Source organism: Pestalotiopsis fici (genome assembly GCF_000516985.1).
Source record: "Pestalotiopsis fici W106-1 unplaced genomic scaffold PFICI_Scf_3, whole genome shotgun sequence".
Taxonomy (NCBI): Eukaryota; Fungi; Ascomycota; class Sordariomycetes; order Amphisphaeriales; family Sporocadaceae; genus Pestalotiopsis; species Pestalotiopsis fici.
In genome coordinates, this window is record NW_006917093.1 from 2,713,877 (window position 1) to 2,740,123 (window position 26,247).

The window sequence follows — 26,247 nt, forward strand, 5'->3', positions numbered from 1 at the left end:
TTATTGCCACGCCATCCGATTCACCATCACCCTGAACGACCCCGACTCTGAAGCGAGGACGAGTATCTGCCACTGTGGAAACTGTAAAAAGTTCACGGGTTGCAACTATGGCATCACGACCAAAATTCCTCGCTCTGCTTTGAGAATCACGGATGGAAGAGACCAGATTAAGGTGCATGAAGCAGACAATGGCAGCGGAGTGATGCTGCATCGAGAATTTTGTGGGCAGTGTGGTGGCAGTCTGCTTGAATATGGTGTAAGTGTTCTTCTGTGGTTGAATCTTTCTTGAAGAGAAGATACTCAACATGCTCTTGATCAGGCTAATGCTGGCGATAACATATATGTCTTCTATGGAACATTGGAGGACCACGCGCGGGGTCAAGTTGAACCCAAAGGCGAATTCTTCTGTAAGCTTCGGGATCCGTGGATGCCTGAGGTAGAAGGTAGGTTACCAATATGAGGATATACTCGCTTTTGTGGATATTTGCGTGTCCTGCTAATAGGTATATCAGGCCTTTTCCATAAATATGAGATCAAACAGTGATCAAATGCTCTGTTAACAAAAGAGAACAAGCCAATAGGATGAATTATATCTTGATAACATGTCATCCCGTAGTTTTAACGGACTTTGTACCATTTTCGTTACTTAGTTCATGGTAGGTATTATTGGAAAGATTTTGAAATCTATTTCTTCCTTCATCGTCGAACCTTTATCGTGTCAGAGCCGTGGAACAATTCATTGTCCAGAAAGCCTCGTACGAGACAATCATAAAAGCATCCTCGTGGTAAAGAAAACTGCATTATTGTATTCGACGGGGTAGCGTTTTGTCTATCGACAGCTTCCTTGAGGCAAAGGAACAAAGGAAAGTTCCCCGCGAAACAATGTCTTTGATGGTGGTCCTCTCAGCTTCCCGTCCCAACGCAGATATATTTAAACAGGCATAGGAGGTTCGATGTAACCTATCTTCATTCTGGAAAATCAGAACATCTAAAATCAGTACAATAACCAAACAAGACAACACTTTAACCTAATATACAGCTTCGAAAATGGCAGCGCCACCACCACAAATCAATCAGCCCATCTGCAACTTCACTGTTGCCCCGCCTGGCGTTGAAATACCGAGAAGGGGTCGATGTCTTGCATGTCAGTCGAGGTCCGCTAGTTATGTGAGGTGTCGCGGTCTCAGCGCCACCCAAGGGTGCGTGGACTGTGCTGACGCAGGAATTCCATGTATCCGTGGAGACTTTGCTCTTCCCCCCAATCCGGGCCGACGAACTGGTCCAATTGTGTACCCGGCCTGGACTGCTTGCTCAAGATGTGCCAATTTCGACGAGTGCGACCGAGGCCATCCTTGCCAGAGATGTATTGACAAGGGCCAAGCAGCCGCCTGCGAAAGGGAAGCTCTTTGGCGAGGCTTGCTTTACCGCCCTATCCCAGGCGACAACATGTACGGATATTGGATAATGCAGAAGCAGGGTAAAGGCCCGAATGGCCATGAGGACCGCGATCTTACTGGAGAGTGGGCATTTTGGAGGATGCCAGACAATTACCACATCGAATTCGCTCTCATGAAGTACTGGGAGTACGGCTGGCTCGATCATTGGCATGGCCCACGGGAGCTGACTTGGGGAACACCGGAGTTGCCCGCACAACTCGGGCCAATCTATATTGGTCCGCCCGCGGGCTTTCCGACGCCGGCCCCGATAACGTATTTCCGCCCGAACTGCGCGCCGCTCCCAGCTGCCCTATCAGCTCGGGGTGGAACGGAAAGGACTCCGATGGAAGAGCTTGCTGTCCGGCTTGGCTGGCCTGTACCAGATCGGTCTGAAAGGACACCTGCCGATGAGATCGCAGATCGACTTTCTTGGAGCTTAGGAACTCAACCGCCTCAACCTCTGCCTACGACGCCGGCACCGCTAACCCGGTTCGGGGCAGTCAGAAGGGCCCCGTCTGTACCGCCACCAGCTGTGGGACCACGAGCTGGACAACCCGCATGGGGGCCACTAGGCCCGGGGTTCGGAGCCTTTGAGGAATGGCAGCCACCTATAGACCCAGCAATCCAAGGCTCTGGCCCCTCGGCAGCCAAGGACAAGGGCAAGAGGGTGAGGTTTGGGGATGAGCAGGGCGATGAAGATGACCCTGAAGATGGCAACGGCGGCAAGAGAACAAAGGTCAACGACAAAGAAGCAGAGGACCAGGCACCAAAGGCACCACCAAAGTGGCGACCAACGGGAGGTAAGGCCCCGATTTGGGGAAACAAAGCTGGCAAGAAACCATACTTTGGAGGTAAAGGACCAGTGTGGCCAGGCACGCTTAGCACGCCTCAGCCGCCCGTGGAACAAGTCGACACGCAAGACTACCAGACCGCTATTGGGGACACAGGTTTTGTGTTTTTCCAAGACGACATGGAGATTGACGATGTCGTAGGAGGAGCACATTTTGGTGCCAGTAGCCCTCTCCCTGAAAAGTCGCCAAGTCCGCCTCGGGGGTCTAGAATAGGAAGCCCTGAGCCACCGAGGAATGAAGATCCATTCCGTGATCCTTCTGCACCACTGGTGCCAAACCTGCGAGACTTCCTAGACCAGACTCTCAACCAGGCAGGCCCTTCCAGCGCTGTGAAATCCCCACCACCGCAGGTCCTGGACGCTCATGGAAACCTCTCACCGCTGTCACAACTCCTTCACGGCGGCTTGGAGGCACAAGGACAACCAACGCCTGCTGTTCAGAATTCCGACAAGTTGCCTGTACCCCCCGTGAGACCGCCTCCAGCACCCCAAACCTTGCCTGGCTGGGCCCCTCAAACAGCTGATGAACTCATTGCCAGTAACGAAGCCATGTTTGGACCGCACACGGCGTACGTCCGGAGAAGGTGGAGTTATTACCCCTTACAAGCGCGAGTACAGACCCATAGTGTAGCAAGCGCGGCCTGGATTCAGTATATCATGGAGCAACTGAACCCAAACGGCATGCCCGTCGCGCGCGCAGATCGCCCAGTCGCTCGCCCGCCCTCCCCGGGGCCATACACGCCCATATTTGTGACTGATCCCTCGGCTATTCCCGCCGATCACCCGTTCAAAGAGGACATGGGAAGAGGGCCGATGCCTAATATCCACAGACAACGTGCCTGGAAGGTAGGTGCCATTGCAGAGCCTCCTGGCAGAGTGTGCAGCAGTTGTGAAAACTTCACTCAGGGTATTTGCGAGTCTGATGAGCATCACCCTAGCCACCGATGCTATGTCTGCTCCGACTGCGACACAAGGGGCCGTGAAAACGTCAGAGCCCTCATGCAGGAATTCAATTTTATCAATTCAAGCAAGAGATACGCCTGCCGCGCATGCACAGCCGGACTGCTACACAACCCCAGCTTTACCAATGGTTCAGGTATAGATATTTACGACGCCAGACTTTCTGAGGATGCATCTCCGGATACCGTCGGCTATGACCCTAGGTGCTATACACAGGATCACCACCCCAACGAGGGACTGGTGATCCGCGGCGGCGTCCACCCACGACATGTCTACACTGGTTGCCCCTGTGCTGAGAAGTTACTCTTCAGAAGGCTCTGCAACGGCCATCGTTCCCAGGCTTTCTTTGACAGCTTGAACAGATTGTACAAAATGGCAGCATACAAGTGGGGTCGGATAGACGCTCAGGTAGATAGCGACGTCTGCTTTGCTTGCATGAAGAACCCTCCCCAGATGCCCGGTGACATGACCAACCAGGACGAGGCCGGTCGTGTATGGGCATGTCTAATGTGCAGCGGTGTATGTGTCGGCGACTGCCCTGCCAACCTCTCTGTCATGTCTGATGAGGTGCCTCTCCTGCCCTTTGGCGATGCGCCCGAAGGCAAGAAGGTGAGAATCTTGGCCCCACCATCTCGTGAGGGCAGTAGTGAGGAGGAGGAGGATGCCGGCAACCAGAACCGCGAGTATAGCAGTGACAGCAATAACGGCGATAACACAAAGGGTGACGACGACAATGATGATAGTGGAGATGCCGATAGTTCAGGGGATGGAAACGGTGATAAGGCCAACAATGCCGATAATACGGATGCAGACGGGGATGAGCAGATGGGAGGCACCAGCTACGATGAACAAGATGACCCACTCGGCATCTACAACTGATGTTGGTTATCATCCTTGTCACTTGTACCAAAGGTAGGTTTTGATACAGGAGGTAAGTATCGCTTTGTGTTGTACTATCAAATCCAGGTAAGTAATTGTATTTGGTAAGTATTTGTGCTATGGCTTTTTAGATCCTTGTGAAAAGATCTCGCATGTACGCATTCGCTGGTATGACTTGAGGTAATGATGTGAACAAAGAACAAAGCAACGTAGGTATTGTTTAGAGTAATATTCCAAGACTTGGCTCTGTTCAAACAAAGCAAAGTTTTCATAATGCGAACATGATTTAACAAAAAGCGATGCTCCAGATGAGCAAGTCCCACATACTGTAGTCGTTGCTGCTTATTCGTGATCTTTCCGGCTTGTCGTTTTCGAGCAGACTAGTTTGACTCGAGTGAGAATACTTTCCGATGATATTTGCCGTTGCGCGTAGGGCAGTCTACAAACAATTGTTGTTTCCTTCGAGCAAGCAGGTCTCGTCATCTTCCTTGGTGGCGTCAGCAGACGCCCGGGGGCTTTCGTGCTGACCATTCCACATCAGCTCAATGGTTACGGGCGTGCTGATGGTCGGAGGATAATTCCTAATTTGGTCCGTTTTCTCCTGCTGAGAACATCTTCAGCACTTAATCTTGTGCTACTTGACCGCACTGAAAAACATCAATAGCGGAAACACTACTCGACTGGATAACCTTGAGGCTTGCCAAGTCTGTCTCACCACTAAGCACGAGATCATTTTCCATCCAATCACATTGTTGTAAATGTGTTGATCGTATAACCTTTATGACTTTCTTATGGATACAATAACGGGCGCTCGCAGAAAGCCCAACCGTTTGAAGTTTTGACAAGGTCCTTTCCTGGCTGAATTAGTGTATGTCACAAATGGCGCACAAGGTTGAATTTCCCCAAGATGTCATGTTGCACTCGGCATAACTCCTGGGGAACATAAAGCTGAGTGAGAAGCCAACTATGTAACTCTTTGTCTAAAGGAATTGCACGAATTCTTCTTCCCCCCTGCCTCTCATTATTGACAGCGAAGGCTAAAGGGCCCTTTTCGCCAACATTCCGCCTTTCAGATACAAAATCACTGTTCATACATCTAGACATGAAGCTCACTCTTCTTCTTAGTGCAGTCTTCTCTGGTGCTGTGGCGACTCTTGCTGAGACCTCAGAGTGGTCACCTCCGGAATCGGGCGATGGTAATAAATTTCTGCATCAATTAACCAAGCACCCGGACTGATGATTCGCTTTTACAGCTCGCAGTCCGTGTCCATTATTGAACTCCTTGGCAAACCATGGCTACCTCCCGCACGACGGAAAGAACATCACTGGGGATGTTCTCTCCAAAGCCATCACGACGACTCTGAACATGGACGATAGCGTAAGCGCAGCCTTCATGGCCGCCCTCCGAAACTCGATCACTACAGCAGAGACGTTTTCTCTCGACGAGCTGAATAAGCACAACGGCATTGAGCACGATGCCAGTTTAAGGTGAGATTTTCTCACAAATGAACATTGTTTTCTACATACTAATCCTGGCCTAGTCGCCAGGACTTTTACTTTGGCAATGTGCAGGCTTTTAATGAGACCATCTTTAACCAGACTCGGTCATACTGGACAGATCCCGTCACCATTGATATACATCAAGCCGCCAACGCACGCAATGCGCGTATCGAAACTTCCAAGGCTACAAATCCGACGTACAATGAAACAGCCGTCAATCGAGCCAGTGCCCTGGAGACTGCAGCATATATCCTGAGCTTTGGGGACAAGGTCACTGGCAGTGTACCGAAAGCATTTGTCGAGTACTTTTTCGGTATGCCTCTCTACTGCACTTATTCATCGATGCTTGTCCCTGGGTGTACTAAGAGATGCTGACGTTATTTGATAAAACCCTTAGAAAATGAGCGACTGCCTTTCCATCTGGGGTGGTATAAATCGGCTGAATCCATTTCATTTGCGGATTTTCAAAACATGAGTACCCGCGTGTCTCAGGCTGGCTCACAGAGCCCAAGAGCAATTGAGCTTTGAGATCTTGAAGAGTACAAGCAAGCATCTCTAGTCAAGGACAAACATGATAATATCAACAAGTTAGGCTTGTCTAGCTAAGTGTATAGACAGAAATAGTTGTTCTTGGCTTTGCGTTTTGTACAAATGTTCTCGAGTGGATCTTTCCTCTGCCCGAATGACAATCTACCCCAAAGTCATTGCCCATTTCGCCCCCTCTGGTATATGATGAATATTGCCGGCTTCCCCCGAGTGAGAATAATAGAGGCCCATTTTATTCTAGAATCTACATGGAAGCCAAAAGTCTGACGGTGACCATCGGTCTCCGTGGCGGAGCTCCGAGAGCGCAGCGCGGCCAACACTGTACAACCACTAATTCAGCCACAGTCAGGCGCTACGTCCGGCGGTATTAGCGCCTTTCCAGACTCGTGTCAGGGGCTGCAACTAGTAGAGCAAAGTATACCTACTGAGACACAACTTTCGAGACCTACAAATATAGTACCCAAGCTACCATTTTGTTTGGAGATCACGAACGAAATTTGATTTATTAGTTTTGTAGAAGCCGAATTCCAGTCATTTTGATGTACTCGTCGCACACATATCCTCCATGACATCGCTCCTATCACGGTAACTTTCCCTTTTGTGCCAATGTCAAGCGATCGCTGTGCCACTAGACTCCTGTATTTAGCAATGACAACCACCCGAATGTTTTTAAAAATAAACATACCTTTCCACACGAGATGGGCTCATAGAGAGGCGGGTGGTCCTCATCGATACAAGTCGGCACCACTTCACACACAGCCTCTGGGTTGAATCCGAGGAAAAAGGGCATGGCGTATCGCGAGCTCTTGTTGCGATTGTAAACCCGGTGCACCGTCGACCGAAACTTGTTGTTAGAGAGCCTCTGCAAAAAGTCGCCGACATTGATGACCAGAGTGCCGTCAATAGGACGCGCATCGAGCCACTCTCCGCCCAGCGACAGCACCTGCAGGCCGCCCGAGTTATCCTGCCAGAGAAGCGTGATGCACTGGATATCAGTGTGGGAGCCGAGGCCCACGTCAATCTCGTCCTTGTGGTCCGCCTCGTCCACGCCCGGGTAGTGAATGTGGACGGCGTCGGCGCCCGGGTGTGTCACAATGGCGTCAAAGTAGTCCTCGGGCAGGTCCAGTGCCAGCGCAACCAGGCGAATGAGCTTGCGGGCCAGCTGGAGCCGGCGTTGGTAGAATTCCACGAGGGTAGAGCGGAAGCCTTCCAGGTGGCTGGTCTCGTTCCAGATAAAGTCTTCCAGGTCGTCGACCACATGAGAACTTTCCTTGTGCAAGGGGTCGTTTCGTACATCGTACCTCATTGAGAAAGTCTCCTTGTTGTCTGATAGCATGTGTCAGGGCCGGTTCTGGAAGCGTTCCCCATTGCAGGTATATCTTACCTTTTGTTTCAGTCTTGTTGATCTGAGTGCCACCCACTCCGGTATAACCGACTGATTTCCCTGATATCTTGGTTCTGACCTTTTCTTTATCGCTCAGCGGCTGAGCAAAGAACTGCTTGCATGAATCGAGGGCCTCTTGAATAAGCTCTTCCGGAATACCATGGTTGTTGATGTAAAAGAACCCAGTGTTTTCGGCAGCATGCTTAATCTTCTTGGCAATGGCCTTTCTTGCTTCAAAGTCGCCGTCAATGGTGCTCAAGTCAATCAGCGGCATCTCATCCGGCGTCGGGGCGCGGGGTGCCGCCGTGCTGACCTGGCGGTATTCGGGCCCATTGGGGGTGAGCAGCTCGATGGTGGTATAGGTCATGGACCCCATTTTTGGATGGCGCTGTGACTGATGGATGAGAAACTCTAGTAGCAACGATGCCTGGTTCTATTACTGAAGCTACAAAGGATAAAAGAACAATACAAATACCCTGCAGAACAGGGAGTATTATACAGCAAGAGTCACAGAAATGGCGACAATATTAGTCTAGTTGCGCACTGCCAATCAAGTTGTCAGCGTTTTCAATTAGTGGCTTTACTGGCCTCAAGACTGCGGCGATCCTTTAGGGTCCTTTTCCTCCGTAGGAGATCTGCGGCGAGCCGCATACGGTAGCCGTAGGACTTAGAAACTTCAGACGGACCTTCTAGGCTGTCCTAAAGAAACCAACAATATCCATATTTCAAAGGACCCTTCTGGTCGCCAAGGGCACACCAATAGCGATGACACGAAATCTGGCTTATCTCTGCGACGGTGTAGTGTAAGTAAAAGATAAGTAGTGCATCTTTTCCCGCTTACGAACGCTGTAACATTGCGGCTGCGGGCCGAGTTTATCTTGCACCATCGCTCAAAGACCCCCTGGAGCACCGGCCTTGGCGACCAGGGCTTCCAGGCCGTCGGAACCTTGAGAAGCGATAAGGAGAAACAAGATGCAAATACATAGATGGATATCTCCCCGTAGAAGAACCATGCAATTGATTTCGTAAAACTGCAACTGGACCAATTCATGTCCTCGTTCTGAGTGTGTCCGTCGTGCAAGCAAACAAAGAATGGCCGATATGTTTTCTCGCGTCCATAATCGGCTTCTGGTCAAGAACCGGGACCAAGACGGAAACCTCAGGCCGGTCAACGCTATCGACAATGACTCCATTCGGCCGACTCCCGTCAAAGATCGGACCTGGACACAGGTGACCTACATTTCGTTTTGGTTTGCCGCCACCGCCAATGTGAGCAATCTGTATTCGGCCGCGACGGGCCAGTCGGTCGGTCTGAACATTTGGGAAGCCCTGGCCTGTCAGCTGGGCGGTCAGTTCCTCGCTGGCTTGCTCATGGCGCTCAATGGCCGCGCCGGAGCAGTCTATCGGATCCCGTATCCAGTCTTGTGTCGCTCTAGTTTCGGGACCTGGGGTGCGCTGTGGCCCACTTTCAATCGTGCCGTCATGTCCATTGTTTGGAACGGTGTCAATGCTGTTCAGGGAGCGCAGTGTTTATAGTAAGTTTTTCTTATTCAATAATTCTGTCGAGTGTTTCTAATACAATGGATCAAAAAGTGTCTTGCTTCATGCCATTTTCCCCTCCATTGCAAATATACCGGATCGAATGGGGTCGGCGTCTGCCTTGACCTCTGCGGGCATGATTTGCTTTTTTGTATACTGGTAAGTGCACCACCACCTATTGCCGAATTTGGCCACGATACTGATATTGACCTAACTGCAGGCTCATTAACTGCGCATTCCTCTTTGTGCCCGTTCCGCGCATGAAGAATCTAGTGTACATCAAAGTCGTAGTCTTTTACGCTGCCGCCATTGCCCTCACAGCTTGGACAGTGACCCTGGGTGGTGGTTCAAAGGCGGCGCTCAACGAGCCATCCACTCTGCAAGGATCGGAAAAGTCGTGGGCAATTTTGAGATTCTTCTTCCTGGGTCTGGCCAGCTGCGGTACCTTCATTTCCAACGCCGCAGATATGCAGCGTTATGCGCGAAAGCCCAATGATGTCGTGGCCGGCCAGGTCGTGAGCTTTCCTATTTCCAACATTGTGACGGGAATTCTTGGCAATGTGATTGCTGCCGCAAGCAAACCCATCTTTGGCGAGGTAAGTCATGCTAAAGTGTAGGAGAAACCGATTGTGATAAGCTTACTGAGATTGGATGTACAGATGATTTGGAACCCCCTGACTACACTCGACATGTTGATGGACGGAGATCGATACACGCCAGCTAACCGTGCTGGCTGCGCTTTCATCTCGCTAGCTTTTGTGTATTCGACTGTTTTTTCAGCCATATTTGAAAACTCGATTCCGTAAGTCGGTTCTTGATATTGATGGATTATTCCATGCCGGTTGCTAATTGCACTATAGTGCCGGAAACGATATTGCGTCGCTACTCCCTAAATACATTACCATTAAGCGAGGCTTCTTTATTTGCGCAGGTAAGATCTCAGAAGCGGTAGTCGGACATAAGAGTAATGTGACTTCTAACATCATTTCTTAGTGCTCTCATACGCCATTTGCCCCTGGTATCTGCTCTCATCCGCAGCAATCTTTGTGACCTTCCTGTCGTCGTACCAAATCTTCCTCTCGGCGATTGCGGGTATCTTGATCTGCGACTACTATATTCTGCGCCGCGGCTATCTCGACATTCCAGCGCTGTATTCACGTAACAAAGGTGGTCCATACACCTACTTCCACGGTTGGAATCTGCGGGCGTTTGCCGTATACTTGATTGCCATTGCGCCAAACTTTTACGGATTCTTGAACCAGATGGGTGTGGCTGCTCCCATCGGTATTCAGAGATTCTACTACGTGGCCTATCCAGTTGGAGTGATCTTGGCACTGGGCGCATATTATCTGGTCAACGTCCTGTTCCCGCAGAGATCTGCAAAACAGCCATCTGGATGGCTCGAGCCCAAGGACTACGTCGATGCGTACGATGCGTCGGCATCACAAGGTATTGTTGTTGAGGCAGTCGAGCCAAACTTGGAAGCTGCAAGGTACCAAGGGTTGGTCATGGATGGGAAGGGCCAAGCTATGGAAAAGACGCAATATTAATTTAGAGGCCAAGTATAGCAGCAATGCTTCAATAGACGACAGCAATAGACAAACTATAGATCTCATATCACCCATTACGTGTCATCTCAAACAAAACTGCTCACAGAGCTGGCTATAAATGACCATTTGGACAATTAGACGATTATGACTGGGTATCTAATACGCTATATATACTATCATGACTATCGTATATCTTGGTCTAGGTATGTAAATCTGAGTTGAGCAGCAGCTTGGTGTTGTACAACAGCCTCTCTAGGCTGATTCTGATTTTTCGTTTTCCCTCTCGTGTATTTCTCTCGTGTTCTCCAATCATTCAGACTTGGGTCCAAACCACCGTGACAGCGATGCTTTTACGGCGGCCAGATCAGGTTCTCCTTCAGTCGCCCAAGCGACAATGCCGTCGGGGCGGACCAAAAGAGCGCGGAACCCAAGCTCATCCTTGGCGCGCTCGCACACATAATCAAGCCGGTCGGACCATCCGTCGCAGAGGCTCTTGAGCTCCGTCTGCTCTTGGTCTCCAAATTCAATCAATATACCGCGACCTGATCGCAACTTCTCACCAAGCCGGCCCGTGCCTTTGAGAAAATTGAAGTCTGGAACGCTGAATCCTACAATTTGGTGTAAAAGTTCGCCATCCTCGAGGCTCAAGTCATAACGCTGCAATACGCCCATGAATCTGGCCGTCATGAGCGTGGCTCCATCTCGCGTAGCAATCACTTCCTTGACCAAATTGGCCACGGCACGACTGCTCAGGTCCGGCTTCATCGTTGCCACCTGAGCACGCGTCCACTCGGTGATCCAGGCTCCGATGGGGTGTCTTTCACGCTCGTACGTGTCCAACAAGTCCGGAGACGACCTGCCTTGGACCACGGCGGCGAGCTTCCAGCCCAGATTCATGGCATCGCCGATGCCGGCATTCATGCCTTGTCCGCCGAGGGGCGCATGGATGTGGGCGCTGTCGCCGGCGAGAAAGATGCGATCTTTGCGGTACGTCGACGCCTGCATGGCCCGATCCGTGTACGATGATGCGAGCTGCAGGCTCTTGACGCTGACATCGTCGCACCCGCTCACGCGGCGCAGTATGACTTGAAACTCTTCCGCCGTGAGCTCCTTGGTGCGGTCAAACGTACCGCCCGCCGCCACGGGTTCCATGGTGCCAATGTGGCCCGGCAGCATCTTGAGGTAGAGGCCCGTCGGCGTGCGGGTAAAGCCCCGCTGCAGGCTGTTGTTGGGGTCGTCAATGTCGCAGAGCACCGTCCATCCCATGAGCTCGGCGTCGGTGCCGACAAATTCAAAGCCGGCGCCCTTGCGAATCTTGCTGCGTCCGCCGTCGCAGCCGACGAGCCACTTGCCCCGAAAGGTCTTTTCGTCTGCAGTGTGCACGACGACGCCCTCGCCGTCTTGCGTTGCTCCCGTCACGTCGATGCCGCCCAGGACCTCCACGCCGAGGTCTTTGGCGCGCTGATACGTGGCATTGACGATTCTTTCTAGCGACGAAGGCGAAGGCGAAAACCCGGGACCGGGCAACTTGTACTTCCAGCAAGGGTTGGACCGGTCGACCAGACTGGCGTCAAACATGATGCCGGCAAAGTGGCCAGAAAAGCCCGATTCGGCAAAGTTGAATGAGCGTTTGCTGAGCATCTGCTCGCCAATGACCTGGTCGAGAAGTCCGCGCCGGTCGAGCGACTCGGCCGACAGTGTATTGATGCCGCGCATGCCTAGCGGTGCCTTTTTCCACGGCGTGTCGGTGTTGGATGGGTCAGCGTCGCGTTCGAGCACGAGCACCGAGATGTCGCTTGCTGCCAAGCGTAGCTCACAGGCGAGCAACAGGCCGACTGGGCCTGCTCCTGCAATGAGGACGTCGTATACTTGTCCGCTCATTGTGTTGGGTTACTATTTGGAGCGATTTCGTCGAGGTTATAAAGGAGAATTGGGTGTAGATTTTGTAGTGATGATGCAGTCATTCAGGACAATTGGAAATGGAATATTGTTGAGCTCCATCTTGCCAAGGTTCAAACAGACGATATATATAGTCAGACGCTCTCAAGAACTAATTGTTCTGCCTAGGCCCGGGTTTTGCGGTTTTTGATAAAATGACCAAAACTCGGCGACGATGTTGAAGCGGACAAGTTCGGACAAATGAAATTCGGCCCCGATTATAGTCTCAACCCCCTGTCGGACGATAGCCAAGCCCGAGTGTTCAGGCGGGTTGGAGTGGCGCGGATAGGGCGCTCTAGTTGGTGGACTGAACTCAGCATTGGGCGCTCCAAGCACTGAATCGTACGGAATATAGGGGGCCGGCTAAAATGTGGGGATAGATCGTCGGGGCCGGCTTTTCTCCGCCATGATGGGCATATTCTGGATTATCCTATCCTATCATCATTCATGTCTCTTTCTTTATTTAGCTACCTATGACATTATGGTTCAAAAGGAATGCGGTATATGTTTTCCATGTTGGTTCTTTTTGTTTAAGACTTGGTTGGCAGCTTCGTTGCTTTCCGCCCGCATGAGTTGATTAACCATCATGGTCGTCAGTCAAACTTGTCTTGCTGAATTGATGCTTTATTGAAGTTGAAATAAATATCAAACCCATGGTTGCTTTTACATGAATTTCTAAACACCTATATTTATAGCAATTGGTACTGCCATAATCAATAGAAAAGACAGCGACGTGATGAACATTGAGGCTGTACTGGTAGAAACCACTGGTATACCCGCACTAGGTCTTTGAGTTCCACTAGCATCCTTCGTGAGGTCTGCAGGATTTGTTGAGCTCTCATCCTGCTGTGATGTCGTTTCCAGAGACTTGTTGGTAGGCACAGTGATGAGCGTAGTGTATAGTGTTGCAATAACAGTCGAGCGTTGTGTTGTTGATTGGTTTCCGTAGTATGACGAGCCACTGGGAACCGGAAGAGGCTTCGGCCAGCTAGTAGTATCGCTCAATCCAGTGCCGTAAGGCGACCCGCCTCTGGGATATGTCAATGTTGCCACTATATATGTGGTGTCGCATATCGTGCAAGTCGCTTCTGTAACTGTAAAGCCATACGGGATGTTTGGGGTAGCAAAGCTCGGCACCGAGGACAATCCAACATAGGTTTCGGTGACTGTATAAGGTTGATTGGACAGCCCTGTAGGGCAGAAGACTGAATAGGCCGTAGTAAAGGTGCTAGTGATTGTGCATGTGGGACAGTCACACTCATGGCACCACGGCATACTGTAAGCCACTGTGCCCTGCGGCAGCCGTGCCGAGCTCGTCTTTGTGTTTGACATTCTGCCATTTGTGGGCGCCTCGACGCAGTCGGTGACCACAGCGGTCATATATGATAGTATCTGGGCATATCCCAATGAGATTATTTGAAGCAAAATTGGCAGAAAAGTCGATTTGGATCGCACCATCTTCACGAAAGCTGTTTAATGTCGCGACGATAATGGGACGCGGAAGTTACGTGAATTTCCATTGCCTGGGCGAGCGTCTTGATATTCTGCGCTGCTCCATTGTTCACTTCTGTTACCCAGTGAGATTCTTCCGTGGAAAGGGTAATCTCCTGGATTTGCTGCTGCAGACGCAAACAAGTACGCATCATCAAGACGATGTGCGGAAATGTATTGTCTTACCTAGGTGTCATGCCATGTCAGAAACAGCGGCCCGTCGTCTTGTTTCACATGTTGAGGAATGTACGTTCCATATGAATAAAATGACTTGTACAAATGACTCATCCGGCGAGTAGAGTGGACACAAGTAGCCGCTTGTAAATCCTCGAATCCCGTCCCGAAGCTGCATGGGTGTCCAAAAGGCTTCTTGGCAAAAGTAGGTGTATACGACACCGAGCCTTCAAGGACACTTGGGGTAACGAAACCAAAAGCATCATTTGTAGATAATCATTGTTTCATGGCAAGCTATTCATACTAAATGAAATATAGATGAATCTTTTCTTGGAGACAACTTTACATATTAATACATCTGACATTTTAGGAGCATTGTCAGCAGGTTTGCTCTGAGGCTGGGCACGCCCGGGGCAATCACCGCTTTACTGGGGCCTTCACGGCGATGTCGCCGCTGTACCTGATCCGCCGGGAAAGTCGCCGCTTTACTTGATCAGGTTACGCATCCGGTACATCCACCTATATAGTGCAGATCAGACGTCATCAGCGCAAGCAATCCACGACTCTGTGACTTTTGGAGAGCTTATAGAATTTTATCATTAATAATCAATGAGACAAATTTGACCACACGTGGCAGTATTTAAGTATTCTTCATTGAAAATTTTGACCGCGGCTTCACTTCCGTAGTAAAAATTGAGCCTTCCTTTGACGTGCGTGATCAACATCCAACATAGACAACTCTGGTGATTATACCAGTGCAAAAAGAACGCAATTAATTATGGCTTTGAACGGAAAAGTTGTGCTTCTTGTACGTACCAGGCTCCTTTGGACACATTCATCATTCCATGTAGCTAATAATGATATGCACAGACCGGAGCTTCCAGTACGTACTAGGGCTCAAATTGCCATTTCCGGACGATAGACCCTGGCAATCTCTGAGACATATTCCATCCACCTCGAATGCTGACTTGTATGGCATAGTGGGCATTGGCGAGGCTATTGCTCATGCCTTGGCCAGCCAAGGAGCAAAGCTGGCACTTGTGTCGAGAACAGAGGTAACAATACCAAATGGCCCGTCCTCTGCGGCGAAGGCAATGAACTGTGGCTAATGTACAGGTCCATAGTCTACTTTGAAGGAGTTATCGGCGCGCATACAGTCGCAACACTCGGGATGCGTAGCCAAGTACTACGCCCTAGATGTCGGAAATTACGAATCAGTCGACAAAGGTGTAGCGCAAGCCGTCAAGGACCTGGGACAGATTGACATCCTAATTAACAATGTCCGTCGCGCCCAAATGCAAAACTGAAGACGAGGTTATAGATCGCTAACACTACGTCCAGGCTGGTCTTGCGCTGGGAACTCCAGCTCGCTTCCCAGATCTCATGATCTCAGACATTGTCACCATGAACAATACCAATGTCAATGGATACATGTTCATGACGCATTCCGTGCTGAATCACTCCATGATGCCGCGGGGAGGTCAAGGCACCATCCTCAACATCACTTCGGTAACGGGTCTTGAGGCTCCGCCGTTCCCAGGAGAGACGGTGTACCATGCGAACAAGGCATTGCAGGAGGCTTTCACCAACGGTCTCAGGAACGAGCTGAGCGAAACAAACATCAGGGTTTTGGCCTTGCGCCCAGGAGTGGTGGATACGCATTTCCACACACAACGTGTCGGTTATGACAAGGACATGCATGAGGGCTTTATGAAGGGATTCCAGTACGTTTGCAAATTGTCTAGTTTTTCCGTGTTCAACTGGGCTATACTGACTCAATCTCGGCAGACCGCTGGATGCCAATGATATTGCCGGGGCAGCTATTTTCATGCTGAGCCAGCCACTAAACTATTCGGTCAAGGCGCTGGACGTCGTACCAACAGGTGAGTCTACCGATGAAATATCTCGAAATTTAATGCTGATATCTGGACCCAGCGCAACGATCTCTGAATGTGTTTGATAGAAAATGGAATGAGCGCAACAGTAAAGGCAAGGAATAGGCATAGCGCTACAAGAAACTTTATTACAAAAATCATGATTTCCCGGAGATACCAAGATGCCGCCCATGGTGACATGAACCTATTTAGGTAGCTGTGAGGGTTGGCAGGACATGCACGCCGAGCACAGCCATCATAAAAATGGGAGAGAGAGAAAAAGGCTTACAATAAGTGCAGGATTCGTTACTCCACGAGCTACGCCGCAGTAACACCTTTTGGCCTTCAGGGACTAAACCTGTTTGATTCCTGGTCTGAGATAATCACCTGCCACAAACTCTGACTACCATGGTGCTGATCGCATCGTACGATCCTACTCAACATATTAGCCTGCATTCTTCACTCGTAAAACATTACTCCGCGATATCATATTTGGGATTCTAACTTGTATGTATTCATTCGCTTCCCCGATTCCTCCCAGAATGGACATGACCTTTGATAGCAAAATCTGCCTCGCTATAGCCAGCGTTGGAGTTGCGACAGTCATAGCCGCAACGGGCATTGTGGTGATCCTCCGCACACCATGGCTAGAGAGCCACGCTGTTTACATGCACCGTCTGAAACTCACCGAGGGAAAGGACCTCGACAAGCCCGAACAATTTGGCTTTGCACACAATCAAGTGTCGCCCTTCTACATCGAGACCGATGATGCAGTCAAACTCTATACCTGGCATGTTTTGCCTCTTGGTCTTTACCATATGCATTACCAGCAGCTCGCCCGGCGCAGAGTTCGCTCGCCTATAGCTGAAGATTTCATGAAGACTCTCAACTTTCAGCTTCTCAAGGACGACCCAGAGAGTAGACTGGTGATACACACTCACGGGTCCTCAGGAGCGCTGGCTGCCTATGCACGGGCTGATACGTATCGCTACATGTCAGCGTTGGCGCCCGGAAAGATACATGTTCTCGCGTTTGATTATCGAGGCTTTGGCCACTCCACAGGAAGTCCGACTGAAGAAGGCTTGAGAGCGGATGTGCAAAGCGTGTACAAATGGGTGACGGAGGTGGCCATGGTCTCTCCTGAGCGCATCGTGGTCTTTGGACAGTCCATGGGTGCCGGTCCTGCCATTTCCCTCGTCCGTGAGCTCAGCCTGCACCATATTTCAGTTGCAGGGCTTGTTGTCACGGGCGCCATCACAGGCGTGCCCGAGTGCTTGACAGAATACCGCGTGCTTGGACTGCGTGTCTTACCCATCGGCCGATTCCCAGCTCTGGTCTCCTGGCTGACGGGAAGCATGAGAAATAAATGGCCAAATAAGGATCGATTGATGGATATCGTACGCCACGGTGCTCGGTACCATATTGAAATTTTCCATGCCGAGGATGATCCTATCGTACCCTGGTATCTCAGTGATGAATTCTTCCAGTGTGCTGTCACTGCTTCCTGGGATGGCACAATGAGTAAGGTGGAGTTTGAACAGAAGAAGGGAGCAAGTAGAACCGACATGGGTGAAGGAGGCTGGTTTGCTGAATGGCGGACTGCAAAGGGGCTCATTCGACAGGAAGTCACTCGATACGGTGTCCATGACAAGATCATGTCTCATCCACAAGTTGCAATGGCAGTATATCGGGCTTTTCAAAGCGCGAACCCCCTGTTTATGACGTAGAACTATCAGTTCATCGTCATCATATGATATTTCGAAGCTGACAAGAACTTCTAAGTATGTGGTTGGCTGTATTGGAGTTATGCGTGATGGCTTGCTTTGGCTTGTTTTTGCCTTTGTCAATCAGTTGGAAATTGTGTGGGTGGACGATCCACGCTGTGGCTGTACATATGTAAAGCATTCCCTCGTCCCTCTATACCTCTAGAACAGCTTTAGTATAGTAATCTAAGCTATACCTGATATCACTGTACAATCAGTATATCTCTTTTCAAACCAGTCAAGGACCAAAATGTCTTTCTCAATAATTTGGAATATGCAACAAAATAGTTGAGCCCACTGTCGCCCTAGCATATCAAGTGTCATTGTTCCTGGGCTTCTACTCAGTGAAGTCAGTTGCATCCACGATCGTCCATAAGCAATTGTTATACCGTCGCAGTCTGTAATCCCTGTCATGCGTCAGCGCGCATTTGCGCGCAATCCCCCTGCGAGCCTTTCAATGTTCTGCCTTCAATTTGATTGGGCCATAGCCCACCACCGACCCCAAGAGAAATATTTGCGACTTTTGCTTTCTATCATAATGTTAACTTCGTGAAGTCAGTTGCAAACCGAAAGGCAAATATGGCGACACCCAGCGCTTCTAGTGATACTGCGTCCGAGAAGCTCCCAGCCGACCGGCTGGGACATGCTTCGTGGCAATCACCAGACAACACCCGACCCCCAAGTCTTGCCCATGGACCTACCCTTCATAATTTCGCCACGATAGACCCAACCCCCCAACCTCATCGCTCTGGCCCTGATCCTGCATTCAGCTTTACGTCAAGTGCTGGCGCAGCCATCTTAAAAGACTACGAATCTGACTATGTGGATTCATTGACATCAAAGTCTGCAGAACATGTGGTACTATCAATGCCCTACCACCGGATGAACATGGGACCGCGACCGAAAACGCGCAAACTCACCTCCAAGGAAGACGCCAACTACCAGTGCGAGGTCAAGGGGTGTGGAAAACAGTTCAGCAGGAGCTATAATTACAAGGCCCATCTCGAGACACATGATGAGGATCGGGAGTATCCTTTCCTGTGCACAGTAGTCGATTGCGATCGGAAGTTCGTCCGCAAAACGGATTTGACAAGACACCACCAAAACGTACACATGAGGGAGAAGAACCACCGATGTGATTACTGTAACCGGTCGTTTGCAAGGAAAGACACCCTTAGAAGGTACGTATTTTCATATACGTAATTTTCAAATCGGATAATTAAATTTGCTTTTAGGCATATGGAAGACGGCTGCTCGAAAAGGTTTGACATTGGCACTCTCGACGTCCGGTCGGAAGGCTACAACTCAGCATCGCTTGGTCCGGGGCTTCCGGCGACTGATATCGTTGCTGCGTCTGAAGGGACGTGTAGACTGCCTGCATTTCAGCCGTTCACGAAGAATGATGTGGTGAATAGGAAGGAAGGCGAAGCTCCCAACTCTGCTATGCCTAAATATCCGTTGGGTGAAAACATAGCCCTAAGCTATGAATCTTTAACATCACTGCCGACGCACATGACAGCAACCCAATGGGAGGACGAGGGTACTTTGTGCTACCAGGTCGAGGTCAGGGGCATCGTCGTGGCAAGAAGAGAGGATAACCGAATGATCAATGGTACCACTTTGCTCAAGGTTGCCGGGGTGTCTGACGCCAGACGGGATGTGATGTTGGCCGAGGAGCCACGGCACGTTGTCGAAGATGGACCAATGCATTTCAGAGGTGTCTGGATTCCCCTTTGGAGAGCTCTGTTGTTTGCCACCCAAAACAACGTCACAGATTTGCTGTCTCCCTTGTTTGCCCAGAACATCGAGATTCCCCCGGTCAATCAAGCAATTTCAGTAACGACAAATCACAATCCAGAGGAACGAAACCAAAACAAGGCAAAGTCACAAGGGGTCAATGTCAAAGCTGTCGATAATGTTCATTCTATTACGGAATCTGATATTGCTCAATCTGGGCCGCACCACGCGCATCCCTCAGCAGGTGCGGAGAACGATATTGACGTCGATGAGATATACAGTTATGTCGATCCCGATTTGAGACCACGTTTGCCTACTCGCGTAGACTCTACTCTTGGGGAAAGCTCAAGACTATTCGAATACAATTTGGGCGAAGAAAATCTGGAACATACGACCGATGTTTTCACCAAAGAGGCTTCAAAGGTCAAGGTCTCAAGAAAACCGAGGTTTGAAGAAGGAAGTCTCTCATCCTTTGTTCAGAGAAAACGAGTGGCTGCCCTGTCCAATAGCGCTTCGCCCTCTTGCACCGATGAGTACAGTGACTATCAAGACGTGCTTGTTGAGCCCTCGGAAGAGGAAGATGGTATTGCAACGACAGCTTTTGGTTTGTCACCAAGTCAGAGATCTCCTCAAACCGATAGTGAAAGTTCCTCAGAAAGCAGTTTTGGGCTTCTAACGAGATATGAGCGCAAAGAATTTCTTCTAGACCGCTTGATGAGCTACTTTTTCAAATTGTTCGCGTCTTGCCGTTCTTCTGTTTCAAACACTGAGGCTGCCGCGGGCTCCGATGGAGTATGCTTCGCTGGAACAGGGGGGATTTCCGGTAATTCAAGAAAGATCTCAAATGATGCTAAGGGGAAAAGCAATGCCCAAGATCGTGGTGCGGGAGGCGGTCAAAAGCGAAGTTTTGAGAAAGACGATGATAATGATGATGATGCTAATGAGAGAGACAGAAAGAAACCTGGAAAGATTACACGAGTAGATGGAGTCAAAAGGACTACAGGCAGAAAGCTGGCATGTCCCTACTTCAAAAATAACCCTGAGCACCCACGGTTGGCTAGATCATGTTCTGGGCCAGGCTGGGACACTGTACATCGCATCAAGTAAGTCATACTACCTTCATTCCGGTTTTGCGTCTGTGTACGATGACTGATATAACTTCTTGGTATAGAGAGCACCTCGACCGAAATCATGCCCTTCCTCCAAGCTGTGACCGCTGTTATACAGCTTTCAAAACAGATGCCGATCGAACTGCACACCTGAGATTGGAGACCCAGTGTCCGCTCAAAGAGCGGCCAAGTCGAATGCAAGGATTTGACGGCTTTCAGAAGGACCAGTTGAAATCTCGCCCGAAAGGCTATAAGCAGAAAAGCGAGATTGAGAAGTGGCGCCATATTTACAAAATCCTCTTTCCAGAGGCGGAAGAGGCAGACATTCCCAGTGCCTGTAAGTTTACATCAGATGGTCTCCACATATTAGGCTTCGATTGACACAGCACAGTCTATGACTACAAGAGTTTCAAAGATTCAGGACATCCTATCGATTTGATGAACAAATATGAGGATTTCCTGGGCCGTGAAATGCCTGATCGTGTCAGGCATCAGTTGGAACTTCGAATTGAACGTGCTTTGGATCCGATCGAGCAACAGCTTCAAAGTCAGATTGTAGACATTGCATGCGATATCCAGATGGATTTATTCAAGTCATTCCTGACCTCCATCGGTACCGACGTCACAAGTACTGAATCAAGTCAGAGAGCTGAGGTTATCAGAAACAGCAGTACCCCTGGGCAGACACGGCCTCCTACATCGAAGCCCCTCGTTGCAGAAGAGCAAGTCTCATGGATTCAAGCACTGCCGATTGGGGAGTTGCCGATGATGGATATTGATGACGTGCCATTCTGTTTTGCTTTTCCCCAGGATTTTGATGGTGTGCGCTTCGACTTGGGATCATTTGAAGACGAACTCCTAGCACAGGACTCGACTTCAGGAACGTCGTCCATCTCTCTGGCAGAAGTTGACCAGGACCAATTTCCCAGTTGTACAACCTCGACTGATCAACAGGAGTCGGTCCAATTATGACAGCGCAGTTTCAGAAAGCCATAAGTTTGAGTTGGCCTTGCTTCTCTTCACAATCGTATGTAGACCACATTGATATATCTCGGTTCATGTTTGAGGATCACAGCGCTTTTACCGGTTACAGCTCAAGGCTGAAATTCTTCCACATTTACTAGATATCTTACCCATAACGCGGCGCTGATGGCAAGGGTGCTCATTACGGGGCAGCCTTGTGGATGCCAAGTGCTCCATTGTCATCATTTGGTGGATCGTGAGCTATTTACAGATCATATCACGTCGATCTCCAGTGGTGTACAGTCAAGGTAAGGGCAATAAAGCGGGTCGTTGCGGCACCTGGAGCTCTTGCTACAAATTTCACCGCCCCCAAAATCATGACTTTGATTCACAAGTTCTTGAAGACTAGACCATTTCTCTTTTTCATACACTTTGGATGCGACTTCGATCTGTTTTATCATGTCAGTCAGCTCCTACGAGCGTCTGGACTCGCTGAACAGTGAGACCATTGGCGGAGAACCCAGAAGATCATCGACACGATCCAGCTCAAAGGGTCTCTGGCAATTCATTCTAGCATCCAAGTGGAGTATATCTCTATCTTTGGCGGCTGGAATTGCCATTGAAGTGGGCGTGATTATATTCACTTTTTGGTTAGCACAACAGCGCACACTATCATGTCCCGACTGGGCGATTGACTGCAAAGTGCCTTCACGTGTAACATGGTTAGTTCTGATCCTACCCAACCCGAGATAGAGGATAGACGCCCAGCCAACCCAATATTTTCTTGCATCGAAAGGTTAACATAGAACTAGGATCGCGAACCATTACCAATCCACGCAGGGTGTTGTCGGTGCCTGCTACTCAATCGGCCTCACTACCCAGTCATACTTGGCACACTCCTTGTCGGAATCTGCCGTTTGGCCACTGGTGACCAAGCAACGATTCAGCCTTGACAAAATGGACGATTATCTGGCTCTAAGCCGTGGCGCTCTTGCTGCTATGCCGTCGGTCATGAAATCGGCCAGGACCAAGAGCACCTGGTTCGTGTCACTGATCATAGGCCTCGCAATAATTTGCCCTCTAGCTTCTACGCCATTAGTTGGTTATGTCTATGAACAAATAAACCAGCCAGTACAATTTGCAGGAAACTATACCCCTGGCGGAGGAATAGGGCGTGTGTATCGCCAGACAAATGGTTCAGAACATTTGCAGGCCGAGGCGCTAAGCCTATATGCTTCGTGGGCTCACGGTCTGGTGAATGAGACGACATTATTGGATACGTACCGAGACTGGTACGTGCGACGAGACGTGCTGGCTCAACGGGGAAACATGACGGTCAATGCGGTGAGGGTGCAAAAGAACATTACGTGCCAAGGAGTTCAGGTCGATTATAACCCTGATAGCCCGTACAATTTCCGAACCAACATGTCCCGCCGTGACTCTGACAATGCTGCAGAAGTCCAGGTTGGGACGATTCCAAAACTCACAGTCTGGGCGCATGATTATGGTTTCCTCTCCACGACTCGTACCACTGCCACTTTAATCTTTTCAGTCTTGAACGGAGAAATCGAGGGCGGGGCGTGGACGTCAATAGATGGGTGGCCTTTGGTGAATGGAACATCATCTATTGCGTGTGACGTGGACGTCGAGTTTGTCGACGAGACTCTAAGAATTGGAGATGGAGGCATTTCCTCTGATTCACCCGTGACAATAAGCTCGGTAAAGCAGATCCACACTGCCGACAACTCGGATCCGTTTGGGAACAACAAGAGCGAGGTGGCCCTGTGGTTCGCCGTGGCGCCAATCATCTGCGGCATCTCGGTAGGCGATCGCCAGCCCTTGTTCTTTAACAATTCAGTCACCAATCTTCCCGATCTGGAGGTCACTGGCAACAAAGTACCAGCCATCTTTACCGCGGATGGTATCGAGAGATTCATCGACGTAGCTATTGGCGCCATGGCCTTGGGAACATCTAGCCACTGGTCCGAACGCAACGATTCTCTCACCATCAAGTCGAGCATTCTTCAGCGCAAGATGCACGCCTCGCGTCCGCCCATGCTCCTGATTCTGCCTCTACTGCTGGTCTTGTACACCGGACTCTTGGCTGCTTGGAATGCGCGGGCGCACCAGCAGCGGCGCGTTCCCATGATGCGGATGGCCGGCATCGCCGAGGTCCTCAAGAGTTCACAGTCCGAGGAGATCAAGGCGCTGGCAACTCGAGACCCGCAATTTCCTCGACAGCGGGCTGCATTCAGCGAGCGCCCAAAGATGAAATTTGGTGTTACCCCTGGCGATGTCGTAGGGCTGGGGAGTCACGGAGTTCGAAAACTGTAATTTTCAAAATAACGCATCATGAACAACATGCACTAGGAGTCATCATTGGCAATATAGTGCGCTGTCTGCCGTAGTATTGTACATTATGGTATGTATGAAATGGTATCATGTTTAAGTTCAACTCTCTCCTAACGCGCCATCCTTGGATCCGGTTGTCCACCGACATTGTATAAGCACCTGTATTATTGCTTCTCCTCATCTTCAATGGGATTTTCAAAAAGGACGAACGCTTCGCTCTGATGTTGGCGAGCCTGGGCCGGCACTGCGTGTCGGACTTGTATAGCGTTGGCTCAAGCGAATGACACCACTACCCGACCACCGATCAATTCTGCTTGGCTCCTGTTGATGACCTTTGATTCTGACTGTAAGCGGCTGATGCACGATTTCCTTGTATGATGAGTTCAGTCTCACTTTCGCTTGATTGGCCCTGCTCGATTGCGTCGGGGCTTTTCCTGCCTCGTTCCAGGAGATCCGGTGTTTTCCGCGAAACCACCATTACAGATGCCAAGCCAACTTCCAGATCATCCAACTGGTGTTGGTCTTCTTCGTCTTCTTCTTCGACTGGATGCGATTCCTTCCATCGTCCATAGGAATTGTGGGGAGATCGCGGTGGCATTGGATACGAGTACTTTTTGTAGTCGGCACCGTATGTGCTCGGACTGTACAAGGTATCTGAATTGGCGGTTGAGTTGTCGGTGTGCTTTGGAGTGCCTTTGCTGCTGCCGCGGGATTTGGGCCAGGTGACAGAGATGCGCGGGATCCAAGGGTCGACATATGGCCGAAGGGCTGGTAGACTGCCGCAGACCACAGCCATGAGATTTTCAATCAGACTCCAAACGACAATGTTGACATTGTTCCCTGAGATATGAAAGTCAGTCGTGTCGGATGAGATGACCAAGTAGTGCTCACATGTAGAGTCGTGGCTTTCGTCCAATACCAAAAGATACCGAAGACGGACTATACTGGCTATAGTTCCACTGTAAAAGATGGTCAGTCAGAGCTACTTATAGGTCTGGTTCGTGGGCAGCTTACAATGAAGCGAAAGCAAACATGATGGCAACTCCCCATCGCTTGCGTCCGCTGACTTGGAGTTTCCGCAGCTCGCTTATGGGTAGAACCATGAGAGCAATGTCTTCTGCTATGGAAACCACGGCACCAGAGAACACAATTATTCCTTCGTTGAAGCACTTGGCATCCGTGATGGTAGTGTCCCAGAAGGCGGATACTGGCGAGCACTGGAATATAACGACAAAGGTGTAGATCAGGCCGTGTAGAAGCTTGAAGGCCATGCAGCCTCTCACTGCCCACCGGAACCACAAGGAGCCGGCGACCTTGAAGACTCGGTAGTAGAGCAATAACACGGCCAGTTTTGATGTAATTTGGACCCAAATGTAGGCTATTTGACCGACGTAGTCCAACTGAATTATGTTAATACCATTTTTTGTGAGTATAGTTTGATATCCAAGGATAACTTACAATGAGCAGTTTTTCCGAGTTGTTCCAGTCGAAATTCCAGATGTGCAACCCAAAACCGACTTTGCCACATTCAAGCTGGATGACACCAAGAACGATTAAAAAGACCTGTGCGGTGTCAGTGCAAGTCTTTACAATACTATTGCGAGTGTTCCCTCACAGTTGCAGCAATTGACATGTAATCGTCAGACCAAAGTCCTTTGGTGAGCCTCCACCTAGCAGCACACCGAGCGGCCACGACGGGAATGGCCAACGCAAATGTGACAATGGCGGCAGTATTGATGACATAGACCAGCGACTGTTTTGGGTAAGCCGCGCACATTGCGTTCTCGATGTACAGTGACGCTGAAATTCTTAGCCCGGTCGATCAGTCTTGTATTTCTTGAGCTCTTGTACTCACTTCCAGCATCATAGATCTCGCAGCTCAGCTGCGCACAAGTAGACAGCTCTGCTTGCGCCGTGACATTGGTACAGAAGCAGTTCAACAGAGAGGCCATGTCCGTCAATGAGCATTGTGCTGACTGCACGGCAGACAAGGCACAAGATTACTAGAGGGAAATATCAGTCATGGGCTCTGTAAAGATCACTTTCATCACTTACCGCGCAAGATGGAAATTCCATCAGGACGACTACTGGCGTCAAACTCGTGGCAGAACTCGAGGACGAGTTGGCAGTTGTGTTCTGCGCTGCAGCACCCACAGCAGCCATCAAGGCCGCTGGTCCCAGCCAAATGCGTGAGGGCAACAT

The 26,247-nt window shown here is 50.0% G+C and overlaps 10 protein-coding genes across 10 annotated transcripts; 7 read left to right on the top strand and 3 right to left on the bottom strand.

The window, feature by feature from the left end:
• Positions 1 to 1,047: 1,047 nt before the first annotated feature.
• PFICI_04971 (uncharacterized protein) lies at positions 1,048 to 4,125 on the top strand (the record flags this gene model as incomplete). The annotated part of the gene is made up of 1 exon (XM_007833552.1): positions 1,048 to 4,125. One exon carries the CDS (start codon positions 1,048 to 1,050, stop codon positions 4,123 to 4,125), a length of 3,078 nt encoding a protein of 1,025 aa, XP_007831743.1.
• Positions 4,126 to 5,227: 1,102 nt separating this feature from the next.
• Positions 5,228 to 6,153, top strand: PFICI_04972 (uncharacterized protein; the record flags this gene model as incomplete). The annotated part of the gene is made up of 4 exons (XM_007833553.1): positions 5,228 to 5,321; positions 5,379 to 5,613; positions 5,667 to 5,938; positions 6,023 to 6,153. 4 exons carry the CDS (start codon positions 5,228 to 5,230, stop codon positions 6,151 to 6,153), a joined length of 732 nt encoding a protein of 243 aa, XP_007831744.1.
• A 598-nt stretch (positions 6,154 to 6,751) lies between these two features.
• On the bottom strand, positions 6,752 to 7,931 carry PFICI_04973 (uncharacterized protein; the record flags this gene model as incomplete). The annotated part of the gene is made up of 3 exons (XM_007833554.1): positions 6,752 to 6,799; positions 6,857 to 7,497; positions 7,556 to 7,931. The coding sequence occupies 3 exons, from the start codon at positions 7,929 to 7,931 to the stop codon at positions 6,752 to 6,754; spliced, it is 1,065 nt and encodes a 354-aa protein (XP_007831745.1).
• Positions 7,932 to 8,647: 716 nt separating this feature from the next.
• Positions 8,648 to 10,644, top strand: PFICI_04974 (uncharacterized protein; the record flags this gene model as incomplete). Its single annotated transcript, XM_007833555.1, has 6 exons — positions 8,648 to 9,090; positions 9,149 to 9,253; positions 9,315 to 9,690; positions 9,754 to 9,896; positions 9,955 to 10,025; positions 10,088 to 10,644. 6 exons carry the CDS (start codon positions 8,648 to 8,650, stop codon positions 10,642 to 10,644), a joined length of 1,695 nt encoding a protein of 564 aa, XP_007831746.1.
• Positions 10,645 to 10,953: 309 nt separating this feature from the next.
• Positions 10,954 to 12,525, bottom strand: PFICI_04975 (uncharacterized protein; the record flags this gene model as incomplete). The annotated part of the gene is made up of 1 exon (XM_007833556.1): positions 10,954 to 12,525. One exon carries the CDS (start codon positions 12,523 to 12,525, stop codon positions 10,954 to 10,956), a length of 1,572 nt encoding a protein of 523 aa, XP_007831747.1.
• A 2,500-nt stretch (positions 12,526 to 15,025) lies between these two features.
• On the top strand, positions 15,026 to 16,247 carry PFICI_04976 (uncharacterized protein; the record flags this gene model as incomplete). The annotated part of the gene is made up of 7 exons (XM_007833557.1): positions 15,026 to 15,055; positions 15,118 to 15,130; positions 15,229 to 15,302; positions 15,372 to 15,527; positions 15,589 to 15,971; positions 16,036 to 16,130; positions 16,183 to 16,247. 7 exons carry the CDS (start codon positions 15,026 to 15,028, stop codon positions 16,245 to 16,247), a joined length of 816 nt encoding a protein of 271 aa, XP_007831748.1.
• Positions 16,248 to 16,663: 416 nt separating this feature from the next.
• Positions 16,664 to 17,848, top strand: PFICI_04977 (uncharacterized protein; the record flags this gene model as incomplete). Its single annotated transcript, XM_007833558.1, has 1 exon — positions 16,664 to 17,848. The coding sequence occupies one exon, from the start codon at positions 16,664 to 16,666 to the stop codon at positions 17,846 to 17,848; it is 1,185 nt and encodes a 394-aa protein (XP_007831749.1).
• A 615-nt stretch (positions 17,849 to 18,463) lies between these two features.
• On the top strand, positions 18,464 to 21,702 carry PFICI_04978 (uncharacterized protein; the record flags this gene model as incomplete). The annotated part of the gene is made up of 4 exons (XM_007833559.1): positions 18,464 to 19,065; positions 19,120 to 20,724; positions 20,793 to 21,067; positions 21,122 to 21,702. The coding sequence occupies 4 exons, from the start codon at positions 18,464 to 18,466 to the stop codon at positions 21,700 to 21,702; spliced, it is 3,063 nt and encodes a 1,020-aa protein (XP_007831750.1).
• Positions 21,703 to 22,152: 450 nt separating this feature from the next.
• On the top strand, positions 22,153 to 24,027 carry PFICI_04979 (uncharacterized protein; the record flags this gene model as incomplete). The annotated part of the gene is made up of 2 exons (XM_007833560.1): positions 22,153 to 22,415; positions 22,506 to 24,027. 2 exons carry the CDS (start codon positions 22,153 to 22,155, stop codon positions 24,025 to 24,027), a joined length of 1,785 nt encoding a protein of 594 aa, XP_007831751.1.
• A 322-nt stretch (positions 24,028 to 24,349) lies between these two features.
• On the bottom strand, positions 24,350 to 26,247 carry PFICI_04980 (uncharacterized protein; the record flags this gene model as incomplete). The annotated part of the gene is made up of 7 exons (XM_007833561.1): positions 24,350 to 24,885; positions 24,937 to 25,004; positions 25,060 to 25,445; positions 25,504 to 25,608; positions 25,661 to 25,845; positions 25,901 to 26,021; positions 26,101 to 26,247. The coding sequence occupies 7 exons, from the start codon at positions 26,245 to 26,247 to the stop codon at positions 24,350 to 24,352; spliced, it is 1,548 nt and encodes a 515-aa protein (XP_007831752.1).